This window comes from Capra hircus, chromosome 17 (assembly GCF_001704415.2).
Source record: "Capra hircus breed San Clemente chromosome 17, ASM170441v1, whole genome shotgun sequence".
Lineage (NCBI taxonomy): Eukaryota > Metazoa > Chordata > Mammalia > Artiodactyla > Bovidae > Capra > Capra hircus.
Window position 1 is genome coordinate 13,729,867 of NC_030824.1, and position 14,677 is coordinate 13,744,543.

Genomic DNA, 14,677 nt, shown 5'->3' on the forward strand with positions numbered 1-14,677 from the left:
AGCTTTCTCATCAACGTCATGGTCTCAGACTGTTTTTTTGTGTGTTTTTTTTTTTTTTTTAAAGCTAAAGGCCTTGCAGCCCTGGCCCACAGAGAATAAGGCTGCACTAAGTAAAACACAGCACCACTTGAGTAGAAGTCCCACCAAAGCTGCACAGCCCAAGTCTAACCACAGGGAAACAACAGACAAACCTAAACTGAGGGACATTCTGTTATGTGGCTGGTTTCTACTCTTCGAAAATGTCAAAGTCAAAATGACAAGGGGTAAAGAACTGTTCAAGGTCAACAAAACAGCTAAATGTAGTATGTGACCTCAGATTGGATCCTGCACCAGGAAAAAAAAAAAAATGCTATAAAGGATGCTATTGAGACAAATTGCTGAAATTGGAAGATGGTCAAATCAAAGTCTCAATTCAATATCAAGTTTACTAAATCTGGTAACTACGTGTGGTTATGTAAGAGAATATGCAACCTAGTCTCAAATGGTCCACAGAAAGGAGAGAAAGAGAGAGAGGGAGGGAGAGAGGGAAAGAGAAACTGAGGTTGGCGGGCAGGGATTGGAGAGAAGAAGCAAATGTAAAGAAATGATTAAAACTAATGACTCTGAGATAAGGGGGTATAGGAAACCTTTGTATTGTTTTTGCAACTCTTCTGTAAGCTTGAAACTATTTCCCCAAAAAGAGAGAGAGATATAATCAAGTGATCTCAAATGTTCAAGTGCAGAATAGGGCTGCACGATTCTGAAGGGCTGGTGAAAATACAGAAGTCTGGACCCTCCCCAGGGGTGCTGATTCAGTGGGTCTGGAAGGAGAAGAGTAAGAATTTGCATCTCTCACAAGCTTTGGGATGGTGCTAGTCTGAGACATGATTTGAGAACAACAAAGCGGTTATAACCTAGCTTAAATTGTGTGAGTCCAGCAGCAGCAGCAGCAGACACGGAAAGCATTTTTTAAAAGCAAGACTGGGAGAGGGAGGATGCGAGGGACAAAAGTCCTCATTATGAACCTTTCTGTACCATTTCACTTGTTCCCAGGTGCACATATCTGAGAGCCTATAAAGCACCTACAGCAGCACCTGCCTGGCAAGTGGCAGATGGTCAGTAAGTGTTAGCAACCTGCTGGGACCTCAGTTTCTAAAGTACCGCAAAGATGCCAGGTGGCATGGGACATGGGCGCTTCCTGGGTCTCCTGGGTGGGGGTGTGGGGAGCAGGACTTCCGCTGGCTCACTCTAGGGGAGAAAAGTCCTTTGGGTCACTCGTATGGGATATCATGTCTTCCCCTTGGATATGCCACCACTGAGCCAGGTCAGACTCAAATTTCTCAAAATTTCTCTCGATTCTGAGATGAGAACGTGGTTCAGGCAGTCAAATTTTGTCAAGGCACGCACTCCTCTTTCCCCTCTTCCAGGGGGTGGCGGTAATGAACCTTGGCCTCAAGCCTCATTAAACCCCATTATATAATGTACCCCATCCCAAGTCTCTTTATAACCCTTCCAGTGGCTGGTTTCTTGGGAGTCCGAAGCTCAGCTTCATCAGACTTTATTGCTACCTGCGGCTGCCTCCCTAACAAACCGGGCTTCTGACTCATCCCCCCCAAGGCACAGGAGGCCAGGCCCTTGGCTGAGGGTCAGCTGCCTGTTGCTGTGTCTCTGGAACAAAGAACAGGAGCTTCTTGGAAAAGAGATGAGAGGGCACAGTGAGACGGGGCAAGGCGAGGGCATGCTATCCTTCAAACACCTGGTGAAGGACAGTATTTCATAAGACTGGGGTCTCATATCCAACTGCAGCTGGTGTTCAGGGCCAAGATGGGGATGTCCAGGTATCATCAGTCACTTGTTTGTTCTGGCAGCTGCTGCCTTGAAGTATCCACCCAGACAGCTAATAAACACCCCAAAAACTGCAGGTGGCAAAAGAAGTCCCCATCACCCCTCATCTCCTACCACAGATGTTCAGGATGACATCTTTTGGGTGCCTTCTGCAACTGCCTGCCCCCCGCCCACAGGGATGGCCACCACCTGGGACAATGGATCCCCTGAGTATAAACACCAGAGTCTGGTGGGTAACAGTCTGCTAGCCAGCGTGGGTGCTGATCGTTGAGCAAGCACTGTGCTCTGGTGGAACAAGAGGCATCCTTGGAGCAAGACTGGCCCCCATCACACAGTCTCCCAACGAGGCAAGGGTGCCAGAGAGAAACCTTGAACAAGGTAAGCTCCCTACTTGCTGAACAAAGAAGTGTCAGTGGAAAAGGTGTTGCCATTTCACACGCCAGTGTTGCAGATTTGGCGGATTCTGAAAGAGCAATCCCCTTCCTAGCCTGTGACCTTGGGGCGGTGACTTATATATCTCAGCCCCAGCTTCTTCATCTGTAAAATGGGCGTCATAATAGGAAGCCTGTAGTCCATGGGGTCGCAAAGAGTCAGACATGACTGAGAGACTGAATTGAACTGAACTGAAGAATACCTACCCGATGGAGGACTATGAAGCTTAAACAAAACAACAGAAGTAAATTGCTTTGCCTGAATTGATGAAGCTTGGGACATTGTCAACATGCAATAAATGCCGACTGCTATTATTATCGTCATTTTCCTCATTGTTACAAACTATTCCATCACATAATGTACAGCAAGAGCTCCCCAAGCAACCCTTCATTGAGACTTGGTGCTTTAAGTTCTGGCCCCCATGCTAGGAAATTCACACGATTTCCTCATTTTACCCTCACTACCATCTTTGCTGGGTAGAAATAGACCCACGGGGTTCAGTGATATGCCCAATGGTACGTCAGCCACCACTTGGTTGCTATAATCCCCAAATCACTTCCACCATCCGGTATTGAATGATGATGAATAATTACTGTTCCCACGTAGGCAGCAATTTTTTTTTTTTTTCATTCTGAAGAAGCTCCTTTATCAGGATCATAGAGGCTACCTGAACTGAGTCAGCTGGGGGTCAGAGATGCCCTCCAAGGTGCCATAGAAACACAGCTTATTGGTCAAAAAATGGTCCATGGGTGGAAGGCATCCAATGAGACAATACAGGGGCAATGTGGCATGCATGAACGCAGCATGGAGAAAATAAATACACGAGGATGGAGAGGTAAGCGATGGTTCTCTACTCCTCCGAGAAGCAGGTTCACTCCTGGGTCTGCATCCTCCATGTTGAGCAGTAGAGTCTGATATCTGGTGTTTTGTCCATGGCTAATCTTAGAGACGGATTCCTCAGGAGCCAGGACTCCTTCTACTCTCCTTCCTTCCCCTGCCCGTCATCCCCAGACCAGGGAAGCAGGGCGAGCCCCAAGGAGGTCAAGTCCTTCTTGCAGCTCATTCGAGGTGGCTGGGCACCCCGGGTCCAAGGCCCGGCCACTCTGCAGCCAGAGTCTTCCTAATGCTGACTCCCGGCATTACCATCGGGGATAACAGGACGCAGGATCTCCACCCTTCACAGCGCAGCCACAGCCAGAGCTGACAGTGACAAACGGGAGGACGGACTCAGCCTGGCAGGGACACCGCCTCAGAGGTTCCCTCAGCCAGGTCAGGGGAGGAAGGCTGGCACTGGGGCCCAGAGGCCAGAAGTTCTCCTCTGGAACTCAGAGTGGTGTGAGAACAGGACTGTCAGTAGTATGGGGGAGCCGGTGCCCACAGCTGTGTGCTCCCCACAACCCTCACCCAGAGACTCCCAAACTGGCATTCTCAGTGAGTCAAAATATCTGCCTAGGAAAAGCCGCTTTGCATACTCACTGGGTTAGCCTTAGAGTTCCTAAGCTCCGGAATGGACCTGCATGGAGTCTTTTATTGTACAGCTGGGCAAACTGTTTGCGTTTGGATTCAATACCTATAATGTGGTCAAGGTCACTCACCTTTCAGAGCCTCAGTTTCCTGATCTGTAACATGGGAATAATGATATCCGCCCCCAGAGTGCAATGCATCTCAACTGTGACAATGCCACTGACATGCCAAGGACAAAGGTCACACGGGCCACTGGTGACAACACCAAGATCCAGTGGGGAGCTTCTCATTTCCTGATCTGGAGCCTCTTCCACCAGGCTGCCTCTGCTTCTATTTTTTGTTAGGATCATTGAAAATAGGACTGGTCCATGGGAGTCCAGCTAATGACTTGGGTTACACACTTGTTCTCTCCCTGAGACGCAAATGCTAGCTTTTTCCTTCCTGGGAGATCAGGGAGGGGCCTCTCTGCATACAAGGACCAGGACTGTCCTGAGAGAAAATTGTGCTTCTAGGGCCTCATAGTATCGGGAGCTGATTTTAATTCAGGATGACTCTGCTCCTGCCCACAGGCAGGCAGGGAAGCGTCTCCTCCAGATGGAGATGGGGGCAGGCATGAAAATGGGAAACTACGGTGAATCCTTGCAAAACTCTGGAAGAAGCAGGGGTCTGAACGTGCAAGTCTGACAGCTTTTTTTTTTTTTTTTTTAAGGTAAGATGGAGATATTTCTCCTCTGGCTGGATTAAAGTCCAGGGCTATGGTCAAACCCTCTGAGGCAGCCATGCTGACATTCTCTCATTTGATGGCGATGCCTGAAGACAGATGGCTGCCAGAGGCAGTGCCCAGCATCACGCCAAGGTAAATTCCAGGCACTCTTAGGGCCAAAAGGGAGTTGGGTTGGGGGTGCTGGGGTAAACTGAAAGGCACTTAGCTACAGCCTCAAAATTAATCATGGATCCAGAGGATGGAAATGACTCTAGGAGAAGGAGACAACAAACAACAGAATACCAACTGCCATTATGAGGCACTTACTGCGTGCCAAGTACTGTGCAGGCAACTTGACAAATTCGAGCTCATCCAGTCCTCACAAACATCCGTGACAGGAAGCTATTGTTATTCCCATTTCACAGATTAAGGAAACTGAGGCTCAGAGAGGCTCTTAACTTGCTGGAGGTCAGCATACTGCTCAGAAATAACAGAGCTGGGGCTGGAACCCAGGCAGCCCCCTCCAGAGCCATGACACCCTGCTCCAGTCGGCTGCCAATACTCCCTACAAATGTCATCATCCCTTTCCCTTGACCAGGCTCACCTTAGGCCCACCCACCATCATGGAGTGTCTCTAATCCCTTTGACAGTGATTTCCCTTGAAAACTGATAAACTGGCTTTCTGCTGTCAACATGTGTCGTGAGCACTATTTTAGTTTGCTTGATTCAGGGCCGGGAGCCTTGGGCACCGAGATAAGCCGAGCTCTGGAGCCTCTCCTGATGTCCAACAAGTCTCTTCCGGTACCAGAGCCTCCACTGAGTCCTGCCGTGGACTCAGGAGACATATGCGTGGCCTGTAAACTGAGTTCACAGTTCTGCTCTGGGCCAACCATCCAGCTGGGTAAGGCAGAGCTTCTGAACCTGGCAGTCCTGACTCCACACATTTGTGTTGGACATTCCTTCTGCAGTCTTCCAGGGAGAGAACTAACAGATTGCATCCAATCCTTAACAGGTCCACGGGCTCCCTAAAAAGTTTTAAAAACCTTTATGTAAAGATAAAGAATAGACTCCCACATTTAGAGAAAAATGTCCTGCTGGGTATCTGAGGAACTTGGTTACAAAATCAGGCATGATGGTTAAACTGGTACACTCTGGAGTTAGAAGGAATCGGATTCAAATACTGACTCAACTTCTCCATAGCTGTGTGACTTTAGGTGATTCTTTGATGTCTCTGGGCTTCGATTTTCTCATCTATGCTGCTGCTAAGCTGCTAAGTCACGTCAGTCGTGTCTGAGTCTGTGCAACCCCATAGACGGCAGCCCACTAGGCTCCTACGTCCCTGGGATTCTCCAGGCAAGAACACTGGAGTGGGTTGCCATTTCCTCCTCCAATGCATGAAAGTGAAGAGTGAAAATGAAGTCGCTCAGTTGTGTCCGACTCTTAGCGACCCCATAGACTGCAGCCTACCAGGCTCCTCCATCCATAGGAGTTTCCAGGCAAGAGTACTGGAGTGGGTCGCCAGTGCCTTCTCGGTTCCTCATCTATACAATGGGAATAATCCATGTGTACCACTGATTGTTGCAAGAACTAATGACATCACACATGTGTCTGATTAGCACATACTAGTACTCAGTGAGCACCATTTATCACTTATCAGAGCAGCAACATGTGGACACAGTCTGGCTGTATTAAGGGCAAGTGGTTATTTCCTCCACATTCTAGCACCCCCTCCTCTTCCCAAGTTCCCATGTTGCCTTGGCTGTAGGACTGGTTGAGCTTTTTTCAGGGGCTCCCCTCTGACCACATCTGTGCCTGCTCAGCAAAACGGGCCTCTGGGCAGAGAAGATTAAACGCCTTCTGAGACTTCATCCTTGATCACCAGGAAGTTCCATTTCCGCCCCAGGAATAACCACTTTGCCGCAAAACTCATGACAGTAGAATGTAAGCCACCCCAGGCCCCGCTCAGCCCAGTGTGAATGCAGATCCATCATGGAGATGTAAAGGTTACCCGCATCCACCGGTGCAGGGGAGAAAATTACAAAATTAAATCAGAGACACCTTAGCCCATGGCGTCCAGGGAAAATCCTGTGACTGGGCAGCTGAGAAGCAGAGGAGAGAAAAGACTGCTGTTTCCTTTAATGTCTTGCAAGCTTGCTTCTCGCTGTCATCCCTGCACACCTGCAGGCTCACGGGACCAGTGACAACAGCCTCCCAATTACACCCCTTTTCTCCGAAACCATTTCCAAAGGGGCATGGGGTGGCGCAAGGGGTGGTGGCTGGCGGAGCGTGGATGAGGTATATTTTCGCAGAAGGAAAAGCAGAGGGCGCGCCCTGGGCGCGGAGGGCAGCGGGTGCAGCCACCCGGGTGCGGGTGCAGAGGACTTACTTGCGGAGAAATTGGCCTCGGAGTGCACGGGAGGGGTGGAGGGCAGGAAGGGCGCATGTCCCACGAAGAAGGAGCGGAGGGAGCGCTCGGATAGCAGCGGGGAGCGCTGCTGGGAGGGGATGTTCTCACAGCTGCCCACGCTGCTGTGGATCTTGAGGTTCAAGGGCTTGCTTTTCTTCTTGGCTCTGAAAAGGAGACAGAAAGAGAAGAGGGGAATGTATCCCTACGCACACACAAAGACAGCCGGGGGCCCTATCTCCTACCATAGCACTCTGCACCCACCCCCCATCTCCACCTGGCCTTGCCACCCTCTTCCACGTTCTCTCCCTAGGCTCCCCGCACTAGAGTCTGTGCTGTTCCTCACCTCCAGTCCACGGCTTATACTGTTCCCATCGCCTGAAAGACCCACTCCTCCTTTGACTGGTTGACCCCCACATGTCGTTTATAACTCTGGCTCTCCTGTCCTCTCCTCCAAGAAGCCTTCCTTGACACCGTAGTCCATCCCAGCCAGGGTCGAGTGTTCTTCCTCCAGGGAGCCTTCCCTGATACTCCCCATTTCCTCCCAGTTTCGGTTGGTGCTCCTCCTCCACCCTTCTAAAGTATTCTCTATGTATCTCTGTGTCTGCACTCTCCTATTTTTTTCCCAAACTTATTCCTGTAGGCTTTGTCTGGCTTCCCAGGTGGCACAGTGCTAAAGAGTTTGCCTGACAATTTAAGAGACAAGGGTTCAATCCCTGGGTGGGGAATATTCCCTGGATTAGGAAATGGCAACCATTCCAGCTTTCTTGCCTGGGAAATCCAATGAACAGAGGAGCCTGGTGGGCTACAGTTCATGGGGTCGCAAAGAGTTGGACCCCACTAATCTTGCCCGCGCATACACACACACACACACACACACACACACACACACACACACACACACACACACACACACTCCCACGTGGCTCTTTGAGGGCAATGATTTTGTACTGTTTTCGTTTTTCTGTCTTTGGCAACCAGCACAGAGCCTGACACACAGTCGGTGCTCATGAAATGCTTGTTAAATGATCGCTCTGGATGGACACTTAGCATACGGCGTTTGAATTCTCCTGACTGTGCGTTCTTTGGAGGGTCGGACACTGTCATTTCTGTTGTTGGAACTCTCAGCCCCTAGCTCAGCCCCAGCTGAATAGAAGGTCCCTCTTGGGCTGGTTTTGAAATGTTTCTGCCCTTCCCCAGGAGCTCATGTGATCAGCTGAGAAGAGTTAGGTTTAAAACTGCACCCAAAATTACCCTTCACTTCTCTCCCCCTCACCTCCCCCCACCCCAGTGCCCTGTTCAGGTGTGGCAAGGAGTTGGGCGCCCTCCTGTGGTCACAGCAAACCGGCCTTGCAGATTTTCACAGCTCTGGACAGAGGGCGGGAGAGTGCTAATTTTGACGGTGGAGGCCTCCCACACAGGCAGCCTAGAAGTCACCCTCTCCAGGAGGTCTGCTGCTCCTCGGCTTTAAGGAGTTCTAGCGGTGCCTGCAGAGTCGTCCCCTTGCAGCGCCTGCACTGGCAGCGTTGCTTATTATCCCTCCAGGGGTCGGCAGCAAGGCCTCTTGTTAGAATGGCAGGCGGCGTTTTTCTGGCTCACCCTGCCGGTGGTTGGAGACAGAGGAGGGAAGGGCGCGGCATTTCATTCCACATGAGCGTCCAGCTGTGGAGGTTCAAAAAGGTGTCTGCACAGAGGGAGCAGGAGTTACATTCACACAGGCTTTGGGGTCTGGGGGAGGACTGGAGCTCAGGTCCTGATTGTAACCTCAGGAAAGACATCTCACCTTTCTGTGCCTCAGTTTCCTCGCCTGACCATGGGGGTAAATCATAGCACCTACCTAAGAAGGAAATCGTGATATTAATACATGAGATCATGTGCATGACACGGGGCGCACCACAGAATGAGGGTTCAGGTTACCTGCTATTAATGCAACTACGACCAGATTAAGCTGGATGTCAGTGCAGACACAAAGCAGGCACCCCACAGTGGCAGAGCCAGGCCCACAGACTCCCATCCAAGTCCATGTGCCCCATCCTCCACCTTGTGAAAATTCTAAAGGACTGTGGCCCAGATTTGATTGTGAGTCAGGAGGACTGTTTATTCACATCTTCCCAGTTACTTCTCAACTATGGGCTCCTAGAGGGTGGAAATGCACCTTATTTCTTTTGCCAGCCTCGGCCATCTCTGCCTGGGTCTGGCAGACAGCTCTGCACTCAGAAGGCTCCTGATGAATGCCCATTTGCCAACCTGCCTCTCAGAGCTTTCATCACAAAGGTTGCCGAGGGAAGTCCCAAACTGATGGTTGGGCTTTGCACCATTTCCTCTCCCCAGAGCCTGCTGGATCTTGAATTGAGCTGAGCTGCCGGCTCACAGCCCCTCAGCTGCGTCAGGGGTGGGCTATGTCCCCTTGAACTCGAAAGCCTTCAATGGCCAAATCCCTCAGCATCTTATTAACAGGGTCTGGAGCATCTGTCCTGTCGACTGGGAGGAAATGACAGGGCTGGGGACAGACAAGCTCCTCTCGGGCATGGCAGGAGGACAGGCGGAAACGTGCGTTCTCACACACCACCCTGGGTGGCAGAGGGCTAATCCAGGAGCCATTTCCCCAAACAGGAAAAATGCCCTCTGGTCTAACCCGGGGCTGTGTGAGTTGCTCCTCCTTCTCAAATTGGGCCATTTAAATCTTTTGCAGTCAGTCTCCTCCAGGAAAGACCCTTTTCAAAAAGCAAAGAATAACACCAGTTCGTGGATGAGAAGGGGTGAAAGTTGGGGTGGGGGGTACTTAGGGACCCTGGACTCAAATGCTCAGAGGAAGAGGAAGGTTTGGAAAAGCCTAAGGCTGGGAGAGTGTTTATTGAGAATCCACTCTGTTCCTTGGCCACAGGCAACAACCTTCATTACTGGCTTAAGCATGCCTGGAGGAGGGCAAGAATCAACAGGGGCCTTGGCAAAAACAGAGGCACCAATGAGTCAGTCAAACAGCATAAGTTGCATTTCCCCAGGTGTGGATGAACAGGCAATACTTTCAGATGAGACACGGAATCATGTTTGTATTTTAATAGTTAAAATTTGTATTGATTTTGTACATCAAATCTATAATTTCATGCAGTTAATTTCTAGTATACAGCCTTATGTAAAATACAATAAGAAGAATTAAAAGAAGAAGAGGAAGGGAAAGAAGAAAAAGGAAAATAAAGAGAAAAAGAGGAAGACGCAGATGAGGAAGAAGAAAGGAGATGGAGAAGAGACATTGGTTTAAAAAAAAAAAAAAATGTCAAGTAAATTCTCGCATAGATCTCACCAGAGTGGCTAACAGAGGTGACAGCACCAAATGTCAATTCAGAGCAACCAGAATTCTCATAAAATCCTGGTGAGACTGTGAATTGGTACAACCATCTAGGAAAACAATTTGACAGTATCTACTGAAACTGAACAAATACTCTGATCCAATAATTTCACCCCAGGGTATTATGGCCTTAACCAAAATGACTGCCCGTGTCCACAGAATGACCTGTGTAAGAATGTTCATGCCAACATTGTTCATACGGGCAAACACACTGGGAACACTCTCAGTGTCCATCAATAATAGAATGGATAAATATATCGTAGCATACTCATATATTTGACTGTAACTGCATGACAATGAAAAAGAGGAAACTACTGCTATAGTACAATATGGCTGAGTCTCAAAGATACGGTGTTGGGCCAAAGAAGCCAGCCACAGAAGAGCATATGCTGAGTCCCTCATGATTCCATTTACATCAAGTTCAAGAACAGGCAAGACTGATCCATAGTGACAGAGGCCAGAAGAGTGATTTTTTGGGGGGGGAGGTTATTGACTAGAAACAGAACCAGTAATCCTTCTCGCTGCCGGATGTGTCCTCTGTGTTGATTGGGTGGTACTGATAAACAAAATTCATCAAACTGTACACAAAAATTGTGCATTTTACTTCTGAGTGGAAGTTATGCCTTATGAAAAAGTCTTTTAGACAATAGTAAAAAAAAAAGACAACCCAATTAAAAAGTGAAAGATTAAAGGATTTGAGCTGACATTTCTCCAAAGAAGGTACACAAATGACTGGCAAGCACATGAAAAGATGTCCAGCATTATGCAGATCAAAGCCACAGTGAGATGCCACTTCACACCCACTACGGTGGCCATAATCAAGAAATCATAAAACAGTAAGTGTTGGTGAGGATGTGGAGAAACTGGAACCTGTGTCCACTGCTGGTGGGACTGTAAAATGGTGCGGCCACTGTGGAAGACAGTTTGATGACTCCTCAACAAGTAAACAGAATTACTGACCCAGCAATTCTACTGCTAGATATATTCCCAACAGAACTGAGAACAGGCGTTCAAACGAAAACTGTACACAATGTTTATAGCAGCACCATTCACAACAGTCAAAAGGTGGAAACAACTCAAATGTCCATTGACAGGTGAATGGATAAACCAATTGTGGTCTATCCAGGCAATGGATTATTACTCAGTATTATGAAATACTGATTCATGCTACAATGTAGATGAACCCCCAAAACTTGAATTAAGTGAAAAAAACACATGCAAAGGCCACACACATATGATGATTCCATTTATAGGAAATATTCAGAATAGGAAAACCTATAGAGACAGAAAGCAGATTAGTGGTCGCCTGGGGCTGAGGTCAGAAGGGTAAATGGGCAATGACTGTTTAATGGGTCTGGGGTTTCCATTTGAGCTGATAGGAAATTCTAGAACTGGATAGTGGTGATAGTTGCACAAGATTGAGAATATACTTAATGCCGTTGAATTGTACACTTTAAAATGGTATATTTTGTAGAAGGGATAAACAACAAGGTCCTACTGTATAGCACAGGGAAGTGTATTCAATATCCTGTGGTTTTCTGTGGATAAGGACCGCAGACAGCACAGTAATGTGCTTCCCAAGGCCTGGAAGTCAAGTAGCCTGGGTGGAGGTCCTGCTCCCCTCGTGTTAGCTTTGTGGTCACAGGCTGGTTGCTTCCTGTTCTGCTGAGGGCTATCATCCAAGTGTGCAAATTACCACAGGAGACTAGAGGGATCTGAAAGGTGGGAGGCCTGGCACCATCCTCTTGGTATGAATCTGTACTGTTTCCCGTCAATTTCCTACTTCATGAAGGCACGCGACCTCAGCTCTGTTTTCCTTGTTTCCTCTTAGTGCCAGTGAGCGCTACCTCAGCTTCCCTGTGCCTTCACTCTCCTAGAACCCTCTCACATCTTCTCCCTGCACACCCTTAGAGGCTGAACTCGAGGATGAGCAGCTCTGATCCCTCCAGAACCATCTGACGCTGGGTTGCCATCAACAGCCCAGCATGTGCATCTCTGTCGTGCCCGAGTGCTCACTGCATTCCAGACACCGACCCTACACAGGCAGTAATTCCTGCGGTCCTCCCCACTGCCTTGTGGGGAAGGTGCTACAGTCATTCCCATTTTACAGATGGGGAAACTGAAGCTCACAGAGATGATGTGGCATTTGGATGCCCAAGCACACTCTAAGTGTAAGGTACTGTGTTGGACACCACGGGACATAAAAAATGAAATGTGAGCCCAGTTTGTTCTCAGCAGCCCCACCTTGCATACCACTTCCACACCAGTGTGGACCTGGGCCAGAAAGCAGGAGTGTGTTCCACACCTGCTTTATGGCTGAGGGTATCCCACCAAAGCAGAGCAGGGATCTCAGACTCAGGTGTAACCCACCAGAAATCGTCTTTCACTGGAAGTAGGTCATCCCAGCTACCTCCTACCCTGGCTGGGTGTGCAAAATGCAAGAAACCCTGAGTTATGCCTTGGGCATTGTTCTCTGGTTCTCTGGGAGGCTGCCTGCTGGTTTGAGCTGGGTAGATCCAGCCAGATTCTTCTAGTCCTGGGACTGACAAACTATGGACCAACTCTGGACCAAATCCACCTCCTAGCCGGTTCTTGTAAATAAAGTTTTATCAGCCATGCCCATTCATAACACATTGTCTGTGAATTCTTTAGCTTGACAACCGGGGAGTTAAGTTGCAGCACACACTGTATGGCCCACACAGGGGAAAGAAACTATTTCCTCTCTTGCCCTTTACCGAAAAAGTTTTCCAGTCCCTGTTCTAGGCTCCCTGCCCACAGATGTTAATCATGAAAAAATGCTAAAAAGAACCAGAGCCGGCTTGGTATTTATTTTCCCTCAAGTGACAGCATCTCTTGACCTTTTGCAGCTAAATTATAAACATTCCGCCTTCCTATTCCCTTCTCTTCTTGTAGCTCAGCCACGGCGGCCTGACTCATCCAGGGTCAAGCATTGGCCACATCCCTGAGTGTAAGTATAAACCCCTTTGCCTAAATCTATGCCAGCCTATACAGTAACCATAGCCACATGTGGCTGTTAAAATTTTAAAATTCAGTAAGATAAAATTTACAATTCTGTTCATCAGTCTCAAGTTGCCACAATTCAAATGCCCCGAAGTCACCTGCAGCTAGTGGCTGCCATTTTGGACACAGCACTTCCAGCATCACTGAAACCTCTTTTTGGACTTTGCTGCTCTAAGGCACCCTGTTCCCGGCCACACGGGGTGAGGTGATCACTGTTCTGCTATTAGAGCATCTTCTTCATCCCACCCCCTCTCTTCTCTCTGATTTTCCCCCTCCCTCTCCTAATAGTAAAATTAACTTTGCTTTGCAAAAGCCTGGAGACAGCAGAAATATGTATCATAGGGGGCTGATCCATTAAACGGTATGAAATGGAAACGCCACTTGATGGAGTTGTGTAGGTGTTTGAAAGAATCTGGATAGTGAGAATACCACTTATTACAAAATGAAGGAAGGAAGAGGAGAAAACAGTATATATAGTATGACCTCATTTGTGTCATTAAAAGATATATTAGTGAAAAACATGAATCCAATAAATATTCTTAGGACAAGGAGGTGCTAGACGCCAGCAATGAAGGAGGCAGAAACAAGAGCCATGCTTTCCCTGGGTTGGTATCCTGGTGGGGGATACAGACAAATACATGAAATGACAAGGAAATACTGGTTAATAATAAGAGCTACAGGGAGAATGAAAAGCAGGTGATGCAGTGGCTCGGTGGCAGGGTCTCACTGGGGACACGGCCTTTAGGCCGAGACTTGCATGTCAAGGAAAGCCAGACTTGCAGAGATCTGAAGGGAGAGAGACGAGGCCATGAGGAAAGGTCAAGGCCAGGGCAGGTCAACTCTCAGCAAGAGAGGAGAAAAGAGGCAGGGGGGCTACTCAAAGGAGATTGTGAAAGTGATGGGAACCTGTTTGAGAGGTTTAAGAAGGAAGATGATGAAATCTGATTCTGTTCTTAAGAGATCACTCTCCCCGGTGTGTAGACGGTTGACCGTGATGGAAGCAAGAATGGGATGAGGGAATCTGAACTGGAGGCTGCAGAAGGCACCCAGGCAAAAGATGAGTGTGCCGTGGACCAAGGTCTGGGTCATTGAGGAAGAGGGAGAGGAGGTATTTGGGACTCAGCTCTCCCAGGACTTGCTGGCCAATTCAGTGTGAGGGGAGAAACAGGAATAGACGTGAGACGTGTGCTAAGTTGGTGTGTCATACGGACCCCCAGTCTTAGGTAGACACGCTCATGTCTAAAGCTACACAAGAAGCAACTGGCAAATTGGGATTTCCAGAGTACGTACTTTATTACTTTTAGACTTCTTTGCCATTTGAGCTTAGCCACAGGAGTATTCTTTTATAATAATAATAATAAATCTTTAAATGCATACTGTACTATTTGCTTGAATGTCTCCTCTTTATTTTATTAAAATGAAAAAAATCTCTAGAAAACAGGAGGTATGGGCATGGAATAATGTGCTCAATTGTTACTTAATA

General features: G+C 48.3%; 1 protein-coding gene across 1 annotated transcript in view; it reads right to left on the reverse strand.

The window, feature by feature from the left end:
• Positions 1–14,677, reverse strand: part of KSR2 (kinase suppressor of ras 2) — a 446,835-nt gene that overhangs the window by 180,971 nt on the left and 251,187 nt on the right. The window contains exon 5 of the mRNA XM_018061222.1: positions 6,810–6,994. Within this exon, the coding sequence (XP_017916711.1) occupies positions 6,810–6,994 (185 nt within the window). The remainder of the gene's footprint in view (positions 1–6,809; positions 6,995–14,677) is intronic.